General features: G+C 36.9%; 2 protein-coding genes across 4 annotated transcripts; both read left to right on the top strand.

Annotated features, from left to right (window-relative positions):
- The first annotated feature begins 402 nt into the window (after positions 1 to 402).
- On the top strand, positions 403 to 7,573 carry LOC127965158 (cell division cycle protein 16 homolog). Its single transcript, XM_052565761.1, has 18 exons — positions 403 to 604; positions 1,051 to 1,105; positions 1,248 to 1,345; positions 1,558 to 1,596; positions 1,893 to 2,033; positions 2,263 to 2,422; positions 2,628 to 2,722; positions 3,002 to 3,135; positions 3,212 to 3,291; positions 3,373 to 3,422; positions 3,513 to 3,586; positions 4,286 to 4,411; positions 4,497 to 4,649; positions 4,735 to 4,798; positions 5,111 to 5,172; positions 6,687 to 6,822; positions 6,929 to 7,019; positions 7,103 to 7,573. The coding sequence occupies exons 1-18, from the start codon at positions 557 to 559 to the stop codon at positions 7,345 to 7,347; spliced, it is 1,851 nt and encodes a 616-aa protein (XP_052421721.1). The 5' UTR covers positions 403 to 556; the 3' UTR covers positions 7,348 to 7,573.
- Positions 7,574 to 8,379: 806 nt separating this feature from the next.
- On the top strand, positions 8,380 to 20,610 carry upf3a (UPF3A regulator of nonsense mediated mRNA decay). 3 transcript variants are annotated; one of them, XM_052565763.1, is made up of 12 exons: positions 8,380 to 8,635; positions 10,122 to 10,754; positions 11,470 to 11,576; positions 11,670 to 11,776; positions 11,932 to 12,030; positions 12,161 to 12,271; positions 16,314 to 16,369; positions 16,444 to 16,602; positions 16,966 to 17,099; positions 17,323 to 17,608; positions 17,916 to 17,993; positions 19,507 to 20,610. In XM_052565763.1, the coding sequence occupies exons 2-12, from the start codon at positions 10,515 to 10,517 to the stop codon at positions 19,669 to 19,671; spliced, it is 1,542 nt and encodes a 513-aa protein (XP_052421723.1). In that variant the 5' UTR covers positions 8,380 to 8,635; positions 10,122 to 10,514; the 3' UTR covers positions 19,672 to 20,610. The 3 variants fall into 3 exon arrangements, with proteins under 3 accessions (XP_052421723.1, XP_052421722.1, XP_052421724.1); XM_052565762.1 differs by having other exon boundaries at positions 8,381 to 8,635; positions 17,320 to 17,608; XM_052565764.1 differs by lacking the exon at positions 17,916 to 17,993 and having other exon boundaries at positions 8,381 to 8,635; positions 17,320 to 17,608.
- The last annotated feature ends 1,087 nt before the right edge of the window (positions 20,611 to 21,697 follow it).

The following is a 21,697-nucleotide window of genomic DNA, read 5'->3' as shown; positions in this document are numbered from 1 at the left end:
TTTTAGGCTGCCACCTGCCTGATATTCTCAATTATCAAAAAAGTATCAGGGACAACATGAGGGTGAGTAAACGATGACAGAATTGGTATTTTAGGTGAACTATTACTTTAATGGCGTAAAGGAACTTGCAATGCGATTTTACTGTGTCCCACTAGAGAGCGGCAATGTGTTTATTATCCAAAGAGGCTTCGCATTCACGTTTGAGAGCTTGTGTATTTATGTATTGCGTTTTTATTATGTGTGTTTATATATATGTTATGATATTCTAAGTGTGTAAAAAAAAAAAAACATGTATTTTCACTGAAATTTGAATTTTTTGTTGTATTTTTCTTCCAACCCATATTCAGATAGTAAATTTCTTTTACTGTCTATGTAAATGACAGAACTTGACAAAATCCGTGTTTCTGTACGGAGTGTCATCAATGTAACACACGGTTTATGCTAACCGCGGGCTTCAATCTACATACAGAGGATCAGTCTTAAAAAACTAATTTTCTGTCATTTTACATTTGACAATAATGAAAGTGTTTTGTATTTGACAAACAGTACAATCGTCATGAATCTTGACAGGCTTCGCAAAAGAGTGCGACACTACATTGATCAGGTAAGAAGAGGCAGAATATTTAGCATTAAGACTAGCTTGAGTTCGTACCTCAAATAAGATTTTATTTATTTCTGATTTTATAAAGCTGTTTATATGATAATACGTGATCAGAATATTATAGAAAATGAAAAAGGTAGAGTTAGTACATTAAGCTCGGTACACATGGGTGTATTTTTGAAGCTAGCCAGCTGACTTTCAAGCTAACAGCTTCTTAATGTATTGTTAAATAACATAATTATTAATAGATATGACATCGTGTTGTTTTGGACTATTTTATTCTTAGAAATAAATAGGTAATATAACCTCTATGAGGGCGTGTGCACCTAATGTGGCTAAATTATCTTCTACAGCTTTTGTTTGCTAAATAAAGTCAAGTTTTATCTTCATAGTGACAATATAAATGCAGTGAAGTTTTCTCTATACTTACTGCATGATCTGTTTTATAGCAACAGTATCAAAGTGCTCTGTTCTGGGCTGACAAAGTAGCATCCTTATCACATGGTAAGTATCTTCATCCTGAACTCTGTGGATGCTGTCAAACAGCAGTGCAAGCATTAGATACAATACATATTCTGTGTTAATTAAATGACCTTGACTCTTAATTGCATACTGGACTAATCCCAGACTGTTTAATCTCTTATAGAGGATCCTCAAGACGTTTATTGGTTAGCACAGTGCCTTTATTTGACAGCACAGTATCACAGAGCTTCTCATGCGCTCAGATCTCGCAAACTTGACAAGGTAAGAGCTAGCCATTGATTGAAGTCATTTCAGTAGTAACAGATATTCTTAAATCTCTGAGTCGCAGTCCTTCCAAAACCTAACTCGATATTTCCATGCTGAAATGTTGGAAGTGCATTAATGCAGTAGAATGAAGTGAAGAAATCAATAATGAATTAGGATACAGTGCTTGTTGTTTATACGTAGCTTGGTTTTTGGGTTTTGTTTCTCAGTTGTATGGAGCCTGCCAGTATCTAGCTGCAAGATGTCACGTGAGTATTTTGATAAATGTCATGAAAGTTTCATTTTATGCATTATATAAAATAAAATATTGTGATATTGCATATAAATGCCTTTTTTGTGGAATTTTTTTTTTTTTTGATGGATTTCACTATGTAAATTATAAATATAAGTGTATTGGTATCTGAAAACTAATCAGACTAGCCTAAATATTTGATAAATGGGTGGAGCATTTGTGTAATTTTATGACTGGTGGACCAATTTGTCTGTAACCCTAAATAAGGAAATAATCATTGATTGTACTATTAAATCTTTTTGTAATCTGCAGTATGCTGCCAAAGAATATCAACAAGCTCTAGACATACTGGACATGGAAGAAGCAGCCAGCAAAAAAATATTGGAGAAGAATGTGAAGGAGGATAATGGCTCAAGAGTAACCCTAAAGGAATGGGAAATGTCTCCTGCCTCAGTGAGCAGTGAACTTTTATTTATCTTTTTAGGATCAATCCTACATTTTTATTTTTTTATTTTCTCTCTGGAACATTTTCTTCTTCATTGATTGTTTATTAATGTTTTTTTTATTCTATTTACACTGTACCTGAATGAATGAGTCCAGTTGGTCTTCAGAAATAATCTTGGTAATTGAATGGCGTAACAGTTTGACTGGATCTTTTACTCCCTGTGGTCTTTTCCCTCAGATCAACAGTTCCATCTGTCTCCTGCGGGGGAAGATCTATGATGCCATGGACAACAGACCCCTAGCCATGTCTAGCTACAAAGAGGCCTTGAAACTGGATGTCTACTGCTTTGAAGCCTTTGACCTTTTGACGTCCCATCACATGCTGACCGCCCAAGAGGGTGAGAGAAGCTCTTCATACTGTCATTCTGTTTTTGAAATTATCTGTTTTTGTACATTAAGTTGCTTACAGCTTAACTAACATATATATATATATATATATATATATATATATATATATATATATATATATATATATATTTGGGTGGGTATGTAGTTATAGGGTTATATGTATGCTTTTAAATGCATAATGTTATTTTGTTGTAGAGAAAGATTTCTTGGATTCTCTGCCTTTAAGTCAACAGTGTACAGAAGAGGAAGTGGAATTGCTGCATTTCCTTTTTGAAAATAAATTAAAGAAGGTAAAAAGGCTTTTTTTGCAATCGAAACTATAGTAAGGTTAGGAAAAAGAAGTAAAAGATGGTTTGCAATAATTTTCATGGGAAAAAGCTTTGATTGAACCTTCACGTCATCATGTGGATCAGATGCTGTTCATTATTTATCCTGATTTTGTTGTGTTTATTCTTCAGTTTAAAAAAGGAACGTGCACAAATTACTATGAGGATTTGAAGTACCTGTTTATTCAGTCAGTGGTTCTGAAGTGCTCTCTGAAGAACTAATCAGCAACTCTCCTTTTCCAGTATAACAAACCTAGCGAGATGGTGGTCCCAGAAATAGTCAACGGTCTCCAGGACAACCTGGATGTTGTCGTCTCCCTCGCAGAGCGACATTATTACAACTGTGACTTTAAAATGTGCTACTCTCTTACATCAATGTAAGTCTGCAAAGCCTAATGTTTGGTTGGACATTTAGGGAGAGTTTGAAATCCTCTGATGTTGTTTTAAATCCAGGGTTATGGTGAAAGACCCGTTTCATGCTAACTGTTTACCAGTGCACATAGGAACCCTTGTTGAGCTGAGCAAAGCAAATGGTATGAGACTTTAATTTAAATGTCGACTTTTAATGTGAAATCATAACATTCATAACATTTATCACCCGTTGTCTCTTTTAGAGTTGTTTTACCTGTCTCATAAACTGGTGGATTTGTATCCCAGCAATCCAGTGAGTTCGATTGTCTTTCATAACACAAGTTTCAGCTAAGTTTCATGTGATTGCTTTCTCATCATTTCTTTCTCCGTGAACCTTTTCAAGGTTTCGTGGTTTGCTGTTGGCTGTTACTACCTCATGGTTGGGCATAAAAACGAACACGCAAGGCGGTATCTGAGGTACAACTGTATTTAATTATGGAAACTTACAATTCCATTCAAAAGTTTGTGGTTTTCTTTTCTTAAAGAAATAGTTACTTTATTTAGCAAGGATGCATTAAATTGACCTGAAGTGACAGTGAAGACTTTTAGATTGTTACAAAAAAATTAACAATTCAAATAAATGCTGTTTAAACTTTCTAAAAATGTTAAGTAACAAAACAGTTTCTTACACACTAATGGCAAGTTTGGCTTTGCCTGCTCTGGAATAATTACATTTTTACATATATTAAAATAGAAAACAATTATTTGAATTGTTAACTAATATTAATATTTAGTATTACAGTCACTGTAGTTTTGTTCAAATAAATGCAGCCCCGATTAGCATAAGAGACTGATTTCAATAACATTTTATTGTTTAACTGAAATTGTAACATAATGTTGTCTAACATATATTTCTTTCTAAAGAAGTCACTCATATCTTCGAAAGAAATATAAAATAAGTGAAAAGTATTGTAACCTTTTGCCTTATCACATAAATCCAGATATTCTGGGGGAAAACTACTTTTTAGTGCTGACCCTGCAGAACTTACTTTCCCATGAAGGTCATTTTTGCGAAACACGTTTCGGTGCTAAATCTGGCGAAAGGTTTCGTAAATGATAGCAGTAGATTTGTAGCTGAGGAAGCTTGTGGTTAACATCGAAATCCCCTTTCTGCAGTAAAGCCACCACGCTGGAGCGCACATACGGACCGGCATGGATCGCATACGGTCACTCGTTTGCTGTGGAGAGTGAACACGATCAGGCCATGGCTGCGTACTTCACTGCTGCCCAGCTCATGAAAGGGTTTGTAGACCTGCGCTGCTTGTGACAGAAAAGACAAATATCTCAATAAAACAAAAAAACACTTTCTGACTTCCTGTTTGAGCAGATGTCACTTGCCCATGCTGTACATCGGTTTGGAGTATGGACTCACTAACAACCCCAAGCTGGCAGAACGTTTCTTTAGCCAGGCCCTCAGCATTGCGCCTGAGGACCCCTTTGTCATACATGAGGTAGCTGTGGTTGCTTTCCAAAATGGAGAGTAAGTGAATACAAAAAGGATTATGTTCATCAGTTGTTAATGGTTTTGTTCAATCTTTTCTGATGAATGCTTTGCTTTGTTGCAGTTATAAAACAGCTGAGAAGTTGTTTCTAGATGCCATGGATAAGATCAAGGCCATTGGAAATGAGGTAACCATCCTGTTTTTCTTTGCTGTCAGGACAAACGTTAGTCAGAGTAGACGTCATGATGCACTTCTATATTCTTGGGTTCTTCGTTCAACTGATGATACAGTGAAAATACCTCTTTTACACAAATTTCCAATTGGCAAACAGATTCAGTTACTCAAATTCAGTTGTCAAAATAAAAAACATGTTTTCTCTGTAGCATGTTAACTTTAATGGCCGAATTTCCCACATTTGGTACATTGTAGGTATCATACCCTTGTAAAATATTCTGTTCTTTTAATGAATACTTTTTTATTTTTTTTATTTTTTTTTTAGGTGACGGTAGACAAATGGGAGCCGCTCTTAAACAATCTAGGTCATGTCTGTCGAAAATTGAAGTAAGTTGAAAGAATCCTGATTTTAGTTTTTAGTACATTTACTTTCGTTTTTCATAACCTACGCTACCATTCAAATGTTTGGGGTTGACCGAAATCAGTTCTTTTAATGGGCTGCATTCAGTTGATCATGGGTGCAAGAAGTTGAGCAGTAATAGTAAAGACATTTTAGAATCTTATGAAAGATTGTTTTAAATAAATGCCGTTCGTTTCAACCTTCTATTCATCAAAGAATCCTGAAAAACTGATCAGTTTTTCCACACAAATATTTCAACATTAATAAGAAGAAAAGGTACTAAAGCACTAAATCAGCATTTTAGAATGATTTCTGAAGGATCATGTGACGCTGAAGACTGGAGTAAAGACTGATGAAAATTCAGCTTTGCCATCACAGGAACAAGTTATATTTTAAAATATTATTATTTTGATTTAAAATATTATTCCACAATATCATCTTTTTAATTGCTTTTTTTAAAAATCTAATTAATGCAGCCTTGTTGAGTGTAAAACCTTACACATAAATCTTACAAAACCCAAACTTTTGAATGGTAGTGGACATACACTACAATACATATTGACAAATATTGCAGCTGATATAGCTCACTATATCCCATTTAAAAATAGATGGAATCAGGGCCATAGTGATGAACTAATCTGGAACTGTTACTAAAGTGTCTGCTGCTAAAATGATCAGGAGTGGGATTTTAATGAAGAGCATGAACTGGGCTTGGACACAATGAGTCCTTTCTCTGTTTTGTGTCTGTTTTTCTCCTATTTAATAGAGGGTTGTTTTGTTCTGTCACTCTAGTGTTTCATGAATTATACATGTCCACCCACTGGATATCAAAGGGCTCGCAATTCAAACTTGAAGATCATTTCACTCGTGATTCTATAGTTATAAATGTCTTTTTGATTATTTCTGTCTTTGTTTGCTTGTTTTATGGACTGTTTTATGGACAATTTTTCCTAAATTTGTCCACATGCAGTAAGTATTCAGAATTTGTTTTGTGGTTAATATTTAAACCTTAATTGTGCAAATTTTTTGAAAATATTTTATAAAAATAAGATTAGAAAAAAACGTATATATATATATATATATATATATATATATATATATATATATATATATATATATGAGAGAGAGAGAGAGAGAGAGAGAGAGAGATTTTTTTTAGTTTGGAAATTCCATCATTGATAGAATGTTCTGAATTTTAAATCTACTAAATTAGGTTTGGTTTTGTTTTTCTTCCAAGTATTTAATCATTTATAGCCACATCTGAAAGATGACATTCACATTGAGCATTTCATCTATACAAAACTGAAACCTGAGCATACATAAAAGTGCCAGTCTAGACCCACACAAAATATGACAAATCGATAATAATGTGCAGTTTATACTATCAAGTCAACATTTGATTAGGATTTTTCCACTGCCTCTATAGCGAGCTTGTCTAGATGTTGATCTGTTGCAATAGACACAAATCAGGTCAGTGATTGCTTTCATCTTGTTTGTGTAGGAAATATGAACAGGCTCTCGAATACCACAGGCAAGCTTTGGTCCTCATCCCACAGAATGCCTCCACTTACTCAGCCATCGGTTATGTGCACAGCCTCATGGGAGATTTTGAGAGTGCCATTGACTACTTTCACACTGTGAGAATATAATCATAATTTCTTGGTCTCTCTTTTTTTTATTTTTTTTTTATTTTTTTTATCAATCAATTATGATTTACTTCAAACATTTAAACTCCTTCATTAGGCACTTGGTCTTAAACGAGATGACACATTTTCCGTAACCATGCTGGGTCACTGCATTGAGATGTATATCAGCGACTCGGATGCTTACATTGGTAAGATAACCAACCATATGCTTTGTGTGCAGCATCTAATTCGTACATTTACTTTGCAACTGTTAACTTGTCTGGGTTTGCAGGAACTGATATTAAAGACAAAGTGAGAAAGACCCTCAGCACGCCTGCACTGATGAAGATGCTCAACACTTCTGCCGACGGCAATGAGAGCAGAGCTCAACCCGTAGAAGAGGTGAACGTGTGCCTGGAAACACAGTCTTTCAGTGCTGATAAACAAAACGATGCTTTCCAGCGCTTCCTCTTAGAATGTGACATGCACGAGAGTGATATGATGCTGGAGACGTCCATGTCTGACACCAGTACGTGATTGAGACCTATAAATGGGTCAAAAAGGAACTTTGAGCATGCGATGATGATAGAAGGTGACACTAAAGAGGACACAAATAACCCACCCTCCCTCAACCCACCACCGGCCGTGTCCTGTGTGTCAGACCCCTGTGGATTTTTTTTACTATGAATAAATGTAAAGAAGTGAATGCAAAAGGGTTCGAATGATTTAATCAATAAACCCTGCATCCATATTTTTACACACATTTGTGTATTCTCATTGCTGCTATATTAAAACATCTGTTTTGTGGATGAGGCTGAAAAAAAAGTGATATTTACAGTGCCAATCAGGCGATAACATTGATCTGCTGACATTTGCATTGTTTAGAAAACCCTGAAATTAGTCAACCAAAGGAAGCTACTTGCAACGACTTTGATAAGTGATTTTATCAGTCATGCCAAATCTGTGCCTGAAGTTGAGAATGCAAGGTAATCTGTGCATTTCTTTTGCAAGTGACCAAAATCAGCCCACAGATTTAGTTTTTGGTCATTTGTTTCTGTAACACTTTATAAAAGCTTGAAGTTAGTTTGTCCAACCACATCAGTAGTGAAATACAAGAATATGATTATTAATATGATTTATGTGATAACGGTGTACACTGCCGGTCAAAAGTTTGCAATAATTAAAGGTTTTTAAAAATGTTTTTGAAAGAGGTCTCTCATGCTCACCAAAGCTGTATTTATTTGATAAAAAAACGATGTGAAATTTTATTACATTTTGAAACTGTTATTTATTAGGGACACATTAAATGAGACCGTGACACATTAATAAAGTTACAAAAGATATCTTTTTCAAATAAATGCTGAATAAATGTATCATATAGTTTCAGAAATATACAAAACGGCACATCTGCTTTTTCCAAACTTTTGACCAAAAGTGTATGTTGATGTTACAACTGAAGGTCATTTTAAATGGTTCCTGATTTATTTATTTTGCGGTGCTCAAAGCCCCTCTCAAGGGGGCATCTGGCACCTCCTCCCTAATTGTGCATCAGGAACGTCATGGGGTCTCTCATAGTGGCCCTGCCACTGAAATGTGCAGGCTGTGGATGCTCCGCAGATGGAAGCTGGCTTGTGAGCAGCAGAATTAGTCATGGGCTGCACACCATCCAAATCCAACATCACCTACTCGCATGTGCGTGTGAGTCAGGATCTGGACACCTGTTCTACATTTGTGCCCAGTTTAAAGAGCTCCATTTCCACGCCAGAGAGGCCTTCACCTCAGCTCTGCATTGAGACGGCCAGCGGAAAGCAAACGTTTCTCAGTGGTAAGACACTACAACAGCTTTAATTATGGATAGTGATACTCTAAATAGAGGAAATAATGTAGATAGATATAAATAAATAGATGAATAGATTTTGGTCCTATTTTATATTAGGCGACTTTACTAAATACTTATACATAATATAAAATGAATGCTAGGAACCGTGTACCTACTGTACATAATTGTATGTTGTATTGCAAATCACAAATTAATTATAAATAAATTATGCATAATAATATGGAAGTAACCCTAATCCTAACCCTAAACCTTACCCTAATCACAAGTAGTTCATTTTACTCAGCACTTAAATGTATAATTACACTGTAACAAGGACACCATTTTAAATGTAATGTTAATATGCCAAGTAATAAGTAATAATGTTGCCAAGTAAAATATTGTGCATTTTGAATTGTGGATCTTCAGCTTATAGTAGATACTTACTTTTGCAGATTGATAATGGATTTGCTGATGGATGCTTTTGCAGATGTAAATTTTGCAACTAAATGTTTGGATAGATACTTTGCATATAGATTAATGGGAAGATTGAAAATTTTACAGATATATTTGTGAAAATGGAAGACAGATGGACAGACCATTTGTTTAGATAAATAAATAAGTGGATAGGCTAATAATACTTGAGCAGAAAGGTAGATGGACAGAGGGGTAAACGGCTGGATGCCTACTTTTATAGACCGATAATTTTTTGTTGATAAAGTATATATGTATGAAGATGATCGATAAATTTGCAAATAAATGAATGGGCATACAGTCAAACCAAAAAAAAAAAAAAAATCTTTCTTTCTTTTTTTAATTGCTAATGCGACCTTTTTACACAGACTGTACAAAATTAAGCATTGCTTGGTAATTATTTGACTTAGATTGGCATTATCTAATTTTGTAGGCTACTTAAATTTAGCATCTGAATAATTTTTGGTTGCCTAATCCAGTATATACTTTTCTATCAAAGTTATCTGACATTTATCTCAGAGTTCTTCTATTTATCCTTAGTTCTTCTAAAACTGTTACAAATAGCCTAACCTATGACAATGTGAGAAATGTTGAAAGTGTCTTAATAAATTTTGGTTTGTCTGTATGCATGCTATTTCATACAGATGGACAGATATATTTGCAGATAAATAGAGTTCTAGCTGTGGAAAGATACAGATGGACACATTTGTGTGATTAATAAATTAGTCGATTTATAAGTGCAGTAGATTCCCAGATGGGTGAATAGATCTTTTTGTAGAGGAACGGGTAAATAATTTTTCAGATAAATAAACATTTGTATACTTTCTAAAGACAGGGCAGGCCAACATTTTTGACAATAAATATAACAGATTATAATAGGTTACTATATCTATTATGTAATGCTTTCGCCGACAGACGGTTAGATAAATATGCCGTGCAGGCGAATAAGGGAATGGAAACAGAATATAGATACACTGACAGATATGTTTGCAGACGGATTGTGGTCTCGTGCTTCTTGCAGTTCCTAGTCGTGACTGTTTCGGGCACTCCGTGAGTCAGCCCAGCAGCCCAGGCGTATGGAGCACAGTCAGCACCTGGAGCCCGTTCGGACCGGAGCCACCGTGCGTCCAGCCGAGCGGCACCGACAGCGACCCCGAGGACGACACTGCGGCGCCCGGCACACGATGACAGTCATGGTCGCTGTTTTAATCCCCTTTCACCTTGCTCAAATAAAGATATTTGTTTTACTTGAGTAATATATTTGTGTATCTCTCTAGTATCTAAATAAAAAAATGAACCACATATATAGTGCCCAAATAGCCATATTCTATTTATTATTACAATTTAAACTAACGTAGCTCATAATTCTGTTTTTGTTGTATAAACAAAATGCAACGAAACATATAGGCATTACATGACGAGAATAAACACTAACATGCAAGCCTCGCGGTATTTGGGTGAATTCCCGCGAGAGTTTACGGATTTCAGACAGCGAAGAGGGCGAAATGGAGATATGAGGTCTGAAAAGGAGCAGAGGACAGGAAGCAGGGAGAGAGGCAGCGTGGAGATCCAGTTCAGGGAGTGTCAGAGGGAGCAGGACAACGTCGCGGTGAACCCGAAGCACAAGGAGGAGAAAAAGGAGATCTTCACCAAGGTAAGTGGTGCAGTTGTTTGGTAGGTTGGAGTGTGTGAATGATGATGGTGGGAACGGGATTCAGCACCATAGACAGCGAAAAGGCAGGACAGCCTGACGAAACGAAGATCCCAGTGGCATCAATCATTGCATTCCTACGCAATTACCCTTTTGGATGGATTAATTAAATCCAGGCATTGAATATTTATATGCATCTAGAATTTTAAAAAAGTGGTGCTGTAGACATTAGAACATTTATATTTTTATTATGTATATATTGCCAATGTATGTGTATAGGGATAATTCTGGCATTACTCATGTATAACTCAAATTTATGGAACACATGGAAATTGTAAATGATGTACTGTTCGTTTTTTCCATGGATTTGCAATTAATGAGGACTGGATTTTAAAAGATTAAAATTACATGAAAGGACCATAACAGCATTCTGTTTGATTTTGGACTCTTCAATAAAATTAGACTGTAATAAGTTGAGAAATTAGAAATGTTCACAGCCCCTCCTCAGCACAAAAATGTCAAAAAAGTTTTTTTATTTTGTATACTAGATAGGTCTCTCTTTTTTATCTCTTGTAGTGTTTTACACATGTGTTATGGCATGTTCATTTTTGTTATTGCCATTGTACTCTAATATTTGTAATTGTGGGTGCTAGTCTTGCTTTGGTGTTGATGATTTGTTTTAGTTCAATTTTGTTTAAATATGCTTCTTTTTATGAAGGTTGTCATACGCCGACTGCCACCCAGTCTATCAAAAGACCAGCTCGAGGAGCATCTGAGTCCGCTTCCATCTTTTGACTATTTTGAGTTCTTCCCTGCTGATCAGAGGTATATTTGGCTTGTGTATATCAATGTACTGTGATCAAGAGCACTGTCAGCGTCTTATACATGTGCATGTCTTTATATATTTAATTTCCCCAGCTTATACCCACATCTCTTCTCAAGAGCCTACATCAACTTCAAAAACCCAGAGGATATCATTATTTTCAGAGATCGCTTTGATGGCTATGTATTCATTGACAATAAAGGTAATTTGATTTCATAGTTTATTTTACTCTTTATTCCCCCTCAAACCAGTTAAGTTATAGTGGTAATATTAATGGTTTTAATTTAGTTTAATATATAACAAGTCCACTAAATATTTGTTTAATATTATATTTGTTTTATATTTTTTTACATTTAGGCCAAGAGTTTCCAGCTGTTGTAGAATTTGCTCCATTTCAGAAGGTTTCCAAGAAAAAGTTAAAGAAGAAAGATGCTAAAGCAGGAACTATTGAAGAAGGTGTTTATATTTTTTATTTATAAAACATTATTCATAGATTCAAGGTATCTATAAAAAGTTACTTTACTAAATAAACTATATACTGCAGTAAGTTAATATGTTTAACACTTTATTTAAAATATTCTTTTAGACCCAGAATACAGGCGATTTCTGGAAAATTACTCCTGTGATGAGGAGAAATCAATGGCAAATCCAGAAACACTGCTGGGCGAGATTGAAGCTAAAACCCGAGAACTCATAGGTACTGTTTTGGAAATAGTTTAGCACTGTTAGTCTGTTTGTAGATAAATGTATATCAGAAGATATATTAACAGGACAAGTGTATTACAAAACTAGTTTTAGTTTATTTTGATAAGAGCATTTTTGATGTTGAGAATTGCTATCCAACTATAGAGCTGTTCAATCATGACATCAATTTGCAGGCCAGTCTGGTAGGATAATTTTTAATGGGCTGCTATGGGGTTAATATATAGGCTTAATATATAGGTTTTTACTTAACTCGTACTGCGTCTGCTAAGACGCTATGGGAAAACAAATTTTTCTCCAATGACTGAAGCATGCTGTTTCATGCATTCAGAGTTGTTTATACTTTTAAAGAGTTGGATTCTCATGCTAAACATGGACAAAGTTTCAAAAAACAATTTGGATATATGACGGAGTATCCTACCCCAATGTCATCATCCATCACGATGTTTCACTGAAGACATCGTCCACTGCCAATTTTGTAGACATCGTCTGATTCCAATTTTGTAGATATCACCCAACCCTACTACCTGCTGCCTTACAGCCTCAGTTAAGTTTAACTATTTAGATTGTAGATCAACCTGTTCTTCTCTTGACTCTTTTTTGAGGCATTAAATGTGAGGTATCTAGGAGGTATCTTTTTTGGCTCTTCTTCCCAGTCTTCAAATTCATATGAGTCTGAGTCTATCTCTATGCTATATTCAGGTTCTGACTCTTCTAATGCCATTTGCAGCTCTTTAATTTCTTTTTTAAGGACCTTTGTCATTCTATCCATCTCCCTAATTGCCTTTATCATATAAGAATATCCTTCCCGAAATATAACCTGCTTACCAGACTTTGTCGAACCTTCTGGCCCAGCAATGCTTTTGGCTGGTGGAGATCTACTGGCTAACCTCATTTGACCATACGTTGAACTGCATCCTCTGATTACTTTCTGATCCCTCTTTCTCCCTTATTGTCTGCCTCTTTTTCTGCTGTTAGGATTTTTGTATTTTATCCCTTTAATGTTAACTTCAGGCCAGTCATTATTTATTTGGTCTAACACTCTGTTTAGCTCTAACTTGCCTGCTATTTTATGTCGCAATCTTACTTCTCTAAGATAATCTTCTGATTACTCAATTACTGTCTGCTGTTTTTGATTTCCATCTGAATCTGACAGTCATTCTCATGAACACTGAGAGTGGTACTCTGTCATTTTATGTTCAAAATCCTCACTAAATGATGCAGTATGTTGTGAGGGGTTTATACATTCAGCGTTTCCCCATATCTCTTTTTGTCTCTTATATAATAATAATAATACTCTCTATTTCCTTAAGAGTTTCTTCCCCTAAACATCCAAAAACTGCTCCAGCTATCCCTGATCTGTTAATCATCTGTGGATTTCCATTTACTGCCACCATACCACCTGAGGTATTCTCTATCCAGCCTTTATACATTCAGATCATTATCTGCTGTAATTATATGGCCTTTTGCATCACAGGAACCATAAGTACCAGAACTAATTGTGGAACTACCCACTTCTGGGCATTTTCGCACCACAGGAACTAGGTGTGATTTTAGTACCGGACTTCCTTTTCGAGAACCAGATTAGCTCCTACTCCGGAGTAGGGTCTAACCAGCACAATTGCTACTAAGCGTGACTTAAGTAGACATTGATTGACCAGACACATTTGAAAAAACGCTCTCACCCGCCAGAAAAGCCCCCACATGTTTCACTCTCCATGCTGCTCTTTGATGTGCTAGTGTGTTTACACATGAGGATCAGTGCCTCTCGTTCGTCGAGCAGCTCAATCCTTCTAAGCGGATAAGAGCAGAATGCTGTCACCGATGATTTAATATCACTGACAGCTTCGTATTTGAATATGCCCATGCTGATGTTATGCTCGCTGAGACCGACCTCTCTCACTACAAGAGTTGATGTCTCATCCTGCTTTGCTTGTGGCTTGCCTTCTTCAAGGCCTTCTTCAAGGCCTTCTTCATTTTTTGAAGGCACCCAATTCACTTCCGGGTGCCTAAGGCAATATGTTTGTTGTGAATATCCCCTGAGTGTCAGAATGGGTTTTGGGGATAATAAAACGAGGCTATTCTCTGCAATTCACTTGAAGCCCCCCGCAATTCAGCGGCATGTTTCCAACCTTGGTTCAGAGCAAAGACGCATATCAACACATGGTCCTTCCCTTTGGACTTTCTCTAGCTCCTCGCAATTTTACGAAGTGCATGGATCTCCCCTCTGAGACAGATGGGAATCCGCATTCTGAATTAGCTTGATGACTGGCTCATCTTGGCCCAGTTGGAGTATGAGCTACTTTCTCACAGATCCTTCCTCCTCAGACACTTAGAATGCCTGGGACTCAGGGACTCAATTTTGCCAAGAGCATGCTGTTCCCCAGTCAACAGATATCATTCTGGGAACAGTTCTCAACTCAGAACAAATGAGGGTGGTAGTCACCAGAAAGTGCACTGGCCATTCATCAGCTCGTGGCTACATTCAAAGTTGAAGTCTCCTGTCCTCTCAAGGCATTTTAGAAGATTATGGGCCTCATGGCCTCCGCATCTCCGGTACTTCAGTTGGGCCCACTTTGCATGCAGCCGCTTCATGCTAGCTGAAAACTCAAGTTCCGCCATGTGCCTTGCATCTCGGGCGCCTTTGTATCTAGGTGGACCATGCCTGCATAGCAGCTCTGGCCCCTTGGAAAGACCCTCAGTGGATGGAAGGGGGCAGGCCCCTGGAAATGGTCTGCAGCAACAAAGGTTGGGGAGCATTATGCAATAGCAAACTGGCTTTGGGCCACTGGTCGAAAGAGGAATATCATCTTCACATCAACTGCCTAGAAATGCTGGCAGTATGTTTGGGCCTTCACACCTTTCTCCCAGACCTAGAAGGATACCACGGTTTAGTCCACTTGGACAGCATGAATGTTTTGTCCTATATAAATCGCCAGGGTGGTCTTGAAGCGCCTTTTCATTCTGGTAGAGCACCTCTTGGAATGGGCTCAGCTCAACTTGCGTTCACTAAAAGCAACACATGTGACCGGTTGAACCAAGGAGCAGACATGCTATCTCAAAGCAAGGTCCCCTCAGAAGAATGGATGCTCCACCCAAAAATGGTTCAAAGAATCTGGGAGATCTTCGGCAAGGCAGAGGTCGACTTCTTCACCTCAGAAGACAACTCTCATTGCCCAACATATTTTTCGAAGGACAGGGATTAGGGCTGTGACGGTCGCTGTGTGTATGCTCTTTCCCTCACTGAGTTCAAAGGCTGTAAGAATTTCTCTGTAAGATGATTACCCAAAGCCAGGCCAACTTCTGTATGTTTGGCCCCATTGTCTCCTCCGGGGGTTTCACTGAAAAATACTTGGTCCCTCTGGGCCTCCTTGGGTGCTTAAGGCAAGTTCAAGTATTAGTCATTCCTCTAGCATAGCACAGCAGGATTTTACAGATTCCCCATAGCATCTTAGTAGATACAATACGAGTAAAGTATCAAAAGGGAACGTACTCGGTTACTAACTTATCCTTGGTTCCCTGAGATAGGAAACGTGTTGTTGGCCATGCTATGTAGCTGCACCACTCAGTCGTTGCTTCAGTCGAAGTAACCTAAGGATTCTATGGCAAAATTCCCGCTTATATAGCCAGATGGCCCCACCCATTCTGGCGGCTTCTTTACCATAGGTTTTTAATTCACTGCATGAACCAATGGCAGTGCAGTTACACTGCATTATTGACAAGGCTTCGGTCATCTAAGAAAAATGCTTTTTCCCATAGCATATTAGCAGACGCAGTACTCATTCCCATCTCTTAGGGAACCAAGGTTATGTTATTAACAGAGTACATTATAATTTTTTAATCTACTACTTAACACACAATAATTCCTCAAACATGAATTTTCATCCTATTGTTTGATTTCAAATCACATGTTGCCATAGATGTTGTTTTGCTCATCAGCAGAAAACCGCTATTCAGAATTTTCTGTTGGAACAAATTGTTCCATTAAAATTGACCATAAACTAAGCTCTATTTTCTATCTGTGTGACTTTGTGCAGCCAAAAGGACAACACCTTTGCTGGAATACATCAAAAACAAGAAATTAGAGAAACAGGTAAGAACAACATCTGATTGCATGTTAAACACAATGATTTTGTACTGTATATAAATTATTCTTTTCAATTCTAGAGAATAAGAGAGGAAAAAAGAGAGGAGAGGCGAAGGAGAGAACTGGAAAAGAAGCGACAGAGGGAGGAGGAGAAGCGTAAACGCAGAGAAGAGGAGAGACGAAAGCGAAAGGAGGCTGAAAAACAAAAGAAGCTCTCTGAGAAGGAGATAAAGATCAAGGTAAAAAAACATATCACATCTTGAAGATTACTGTCTCAAAGGCTTTCAGGTATTTTGTTCTTAGTTTCATGTTGATTCATTTAATCAGCACAGATGTTTGTCATTATTTTCCTTATTTGCCCTGTATTTAAGTTGGCCTATTTTCACTTCTCATTTCTTTCAGTATTGTTGCATTCAGCACACTATTTCATATTGCCTACTTGTATTTGGATTTGTCTACCTTATAAACCTTGTTTTACTTTCATCTTTGAACTTCATCTTCATCTTCAGACATTAAACATGATGGACTGTTTTCACCTGTCATTGTCTGTACTGTACTGAAAACCAGTCATTACATGAGATTTGCAATATTGTCTTCCTTAGCTTTTGAAGAAATGTGATGGAGACGATGACGTGGACTCAGATAGACTGAAAGATAAAGGAGACAGCGGAGAGAAGGAGAAGAACAGATGGGAAAAGCCAGCAGGACACACTAAGTCAAAGGAATCCAAGGATAAGTAAGAACTACCTAAAACATGCCACTACTTGCCATAAAAGATACAGTGGGGTTTAAAAATCTGGGATTCAACATCTACCATGTTCTTTCCTCCATTGAGACACTGGTTATTTAGATCATTCTCAAACCATGCTGGATGTTGCTTCTGGACCCCACTGCATAAACGTTTATTTATAAAGTCATATTCAAGTGGTTGATTTTATTAAGTGGGCTCTCTATAGTAGGAGTCAAATCGAGAGTGACAAGGAGCAGCGGGAAGGTCATGGCCGTCGCCAAAGGGACAAAGAGCATCGTGGCAGAGACGAGGAGCGCAAACGACAGAGGCATCACTACGAGTTTGACAAATTCATGCGACGCAAGGAGGAGACCAAATGGGGTAAAGGCTACTGCCAGGACAGAGCCAAGAAAGAACAACATCATGGCTATTCTTACTGCCCAGAGACTGGAGACAAACTGGGCAAGGAGGATCGAGAGGACATGGGCAGCAGGAAAGAACGGATTCGCAATAAGGTAAATAACTGCTAAAAGAGTAGCGATATCTCACAGTCACAGTTCATTTGCAGCTCTGGTTCTGGTATTATGTACAGTTATTGTCATCAGTCAGTTTGTCCGGTCTGTGTAGCAGATGAATCCACTAATGCATTCAATATTTACACATCTGTAGTTGATTTATACATCATTATGTCTGTGGGAAATACAATACGAATCTGCCTCCCTCCAGGGGCTTTCAATGCAGCCTACACTGATGTGTGTTGAGGTAGTTAGCTGTAATTTGGCTGTTGGCAATATTATTGACGGAAGACATCGTGTCTCTCAGTCTGTGTTAGTGCATCAGGAGAAAAGGACTTCCCAGTCTGAGGGGCCAGACCAGATAGGAGGGGCTCTGCCAGCAAAGGTACAGCTAGTTTTTGAGCCTTTCTACCCACGGGAGGGGATGCTACACATTCTGTTTACTGAGAGGCCGTGCACCTTACAGTGCCAGGCGTGCTTGTTGACAGCAGAATGTTGCAAATGCTGTAATGGCACAGATGAGGAGTGGTTCCCAATAGAAGAAGCTTATAAAATATGAAAACTACGGCTCTGTTCCAAAACGTAGTGAGTTGCCTACATGGGCAGCATTTTAAGGCATCGTATGCTTCTAGCTCCTAAAGTAGAGATGGTGCGGGAGATAAATTTAAGATGGCAGATGAGGAACGTCCATTTGAAATATATAGTGTAAAATGTAAAAATGAGATGCAACAACTAATTTAAACCTAGAAATAAAAAATAAGGTTTTTAAATGTCATATAAAAAATATAACATTATAGAAATTATATAAAATCTTAAAAAATATTCACATTTCTGCTATATTTCAAGAGGGAGATCCATTAAAGATAGCAGATGAGGCAGGAACACTGTACATTATAAATATAGTTTTAGAATGCATAAATTAGATCTCATTTATACCAGGAAAACAGTATATTAAATGTGCATTTTACGGATTTTGAAACATTTAGAACATAGAAAAGTTATGTCGTAAAGTGAAGAATAAATATTTAAAATTCTGCTTTTTCAGAGAAAATAAATCTATCCTAGATGGTGGATGAGGCGAGAGATATGTTAAATTATAGTCAGTTAAATCAAATAATTCTTTTCAACCTGAAAATAAAAATATAAGGAATTTAAAATGTTTAAAACAAAAAAACATTAAAATCTAGGTCTGTTTTAGGGGGAAGACGAAAGAGACGAAAAGAGAAATTTCAGTTAAAACATATTTATTCACAAAATTTTTATACCCCGTGTATACCTATATAGTGAAAGGTCTGCATAAAAATTATTTAATTCAATATAAAAATTTACATTTTCCCAATATGTTTTTCATGAGGACCACTATTTGTGTGATTGTTGCCTATGTAAAGCATATGTATGTAGAGTGTTGTTTTAAAAGGCTTCTTCCTATGTAGACCGTAAATACCATTTCACTTGGTTTTGGAACAGATGCCACATGTATATAGAAGAATACATATAATCTTGCACATCGAAATGCTTACATGCTGGATTCTGTTTATACATTTAGTAAGTAGTCATTCAGCAGATGATTCAGTAGTCCGGTTACTAGCCCTGAGCTAGCTGAGCCATTATGTGTCACCCCCATCACCACCACCATAAATACAAACCATGTTAAAGGCAAAAAAAGAGCATAACAGATACAGTGCAGTATAATGTTTTTGTTATGGACTAAATGGATTTTGAGGGGCTGTCAATAGCAGGTTGTCTGCCTGAAATGTGATTCAGAAGGGGACGGAAACTGATTATATGCATGAATAACACTTTCTAAAGTAATCTGTCATGAGAAAAATCTGTGTTTGTGGTATGAAATATGAGTGTATTGCTTTAGACTTTTGTGTCTTACTCATTTCACGGCACAGGACCGACCGGCAATGCAGCTGTACCAACCTGGTGCTAGAAACCACAAGCGAATGGGCTCTGGGAACAAGATGTTTGACTTCCCACCGATCTCTCCTGAACATGGAGGAGAACACTGCTACAAGAAGGTCATTGGTACAGGCTCCGAGAAGAGTGCAGACGAGTGAAAAAAAGACCAAGACAGGAAGAAGTCTACTTTCAGAAGCGAGGGTCATGCCAGTATAGTAAGAACAGTCAAGATCAACCTTGTTTTCTGTCTTCTGAATCTATGTGTGAGTATAGGGCATTGAAATCCCCTCTTAATGTTTTATACACAAAGTCAGCAGTGTCATAAATCTAAAGTGATCGGTTTCTGTACGCTTATCAAGGATTCACACCACTTCATTGAGAAACGATACCTCAGAACAATTGTGTATGCCTTTTGTAGTGCAAGAAATGGATTCAGTTAAACAGAAAAGTATAGATATATATATAGAGAGAGAGAGAGAGCGAAAGAGAGAGAGATTTTACTGTAAAGAAAGCAGTATGTGTTGTGAAATCTGTATTTTAAATATATGTAATGTGGGATGGGGAACAGAGACATATTTTTCCTTTAGGAATTTAGAAATGCTACATCGTATTAATGAAACATTTAAGCATGCACCTTTTCATTTTACACTTTCAGACTGTAATGCCTTTGAATGATGCCTCTGTTGTCCCTGATGTATAGACATTGTGGTTTTTCTGTATTAACAAATACTGTGCATCTCACAACAGGATACAGCAAATGTCAGAGCATCGTTTTACCTGCGGGCCAAAATGAACAAAAATTGTGTTAAAATCATCTTCTGTTAGATCAAAAAACACGTTTTGTGATATTTCTGAACAGTGTGCATGTTTTTGTGAAATTGCAGGCATTCGGTGGGGGGAGGCAACGTGGGGTCACAGGCCTTACCTTTGATTTGCACTTAAAGATCCCGTCTGTTATTAAAATAGCCTACAGGTTTTTAGAATTATTGTTGAGTCCAACAAAAAAAGTGAACTCTGTAGAATACTTAAAAAATGTGATACTGTATTTGATGGATTGACCATTTGTGTACAATAAAGATATATGATTATATAAAGTATTATTTGAATTTCATTATTATTTATTATGATTCTTTACTTTAAACATTTAAATGCGTAACTTCTGTTTTCACTTTTACACTTCGATTACATTTAATGATGTAACAATATAAAATTACAAAATTCTACAATTCAGCATTTGCACCATAATTACAGTTTCTCATGCAGCTAAATCGAAATTGAAATAATCCTAAAAAATAAAAAACGTTTTCTTAAGGCTGGATTTCTTACGATTAATGGCTTTTGCTTGCAAAACAGCTCAGCAGCTGAAGCCTGCTCTTTGTGAGTCAACTCTAAACCAGAATCAGTTTGCACTGAAAAGACAGAAATTATTGTAATTTGCAGTTTCTCATACTACTCCTTTAGTTCCCACACTTTCAGACGGAGAAAACAAGTCATAATGTCTTCCTGTGTCTTTCGCGTCTTGACTTTTTTTTTTTCTAATTTGAGTTCTTGGTTTTTGCATACCTATCTTTCTTGTTCTCTGTGAAGGAGTATTGATGGTAAATATGATAAAAACAAGCTATACTGTCACTCATGACGGTTATCTATAGTCAATCAGTAGTAAAAGCAAATATACAGTTCGCCCTTCTCCAAAATAAAGCGCTTATTTTCAGTTGGTGTGTTGTCTAGTCAAATACATGAATAACCGACACAAAAAGTTGAGCTAACAAAGCAAACAGGAAATAAGATCACATATGACACTGATAAAACCCCCCAAATGAGTTTCTGCATTACAGTTTCTCTTTTTGTTTTTCTTTTGTAAGCATCAATTAATAAAGACTTTCTTTCTATTTCTATATATCCAGATGGGATTTTACAGGCCTGACCAAAGAAACACTGAGGTTTGTCTTAATGCATTTGTAAGTTCACTACAAAAAATGTGGAGCATCTCAAAAGTGAATTGTTCATTTCACAGTTTGATGGGGTGGGACCCCTCAGATTACTCGTGCTTGGCGTGAAGAAAGGTGTGCGCCTTAATTTTTACTGGTTTATGTGGTGTATTGTCTTCACCACATCCTACCACATCAATTTCACCTTAGCAGGTGTTTATAAATACAATCCAACAAAACATTAAAAGACACATCA

The sequence above is a fragment of the Carassius gibelio genome, chromosome B9 (genome assembly GCF_023724105.1).
Source record: "Carassius gibelio isolate Cgi1373 ecotype wild population from Czech Republic chromosome B9, carGib1.2-hapl.c, whole genome shotgun sequence".
NCBI classification, from domain to species: Eukaryota; Metazoa; Chordata; class Actinopteri; order Cypriniformes; family Cyprinidae; genus Carassius; species Carassius gibelio.
This window is presented reverse-complemented; position numbering and strand designations above follow the sequence as displayed.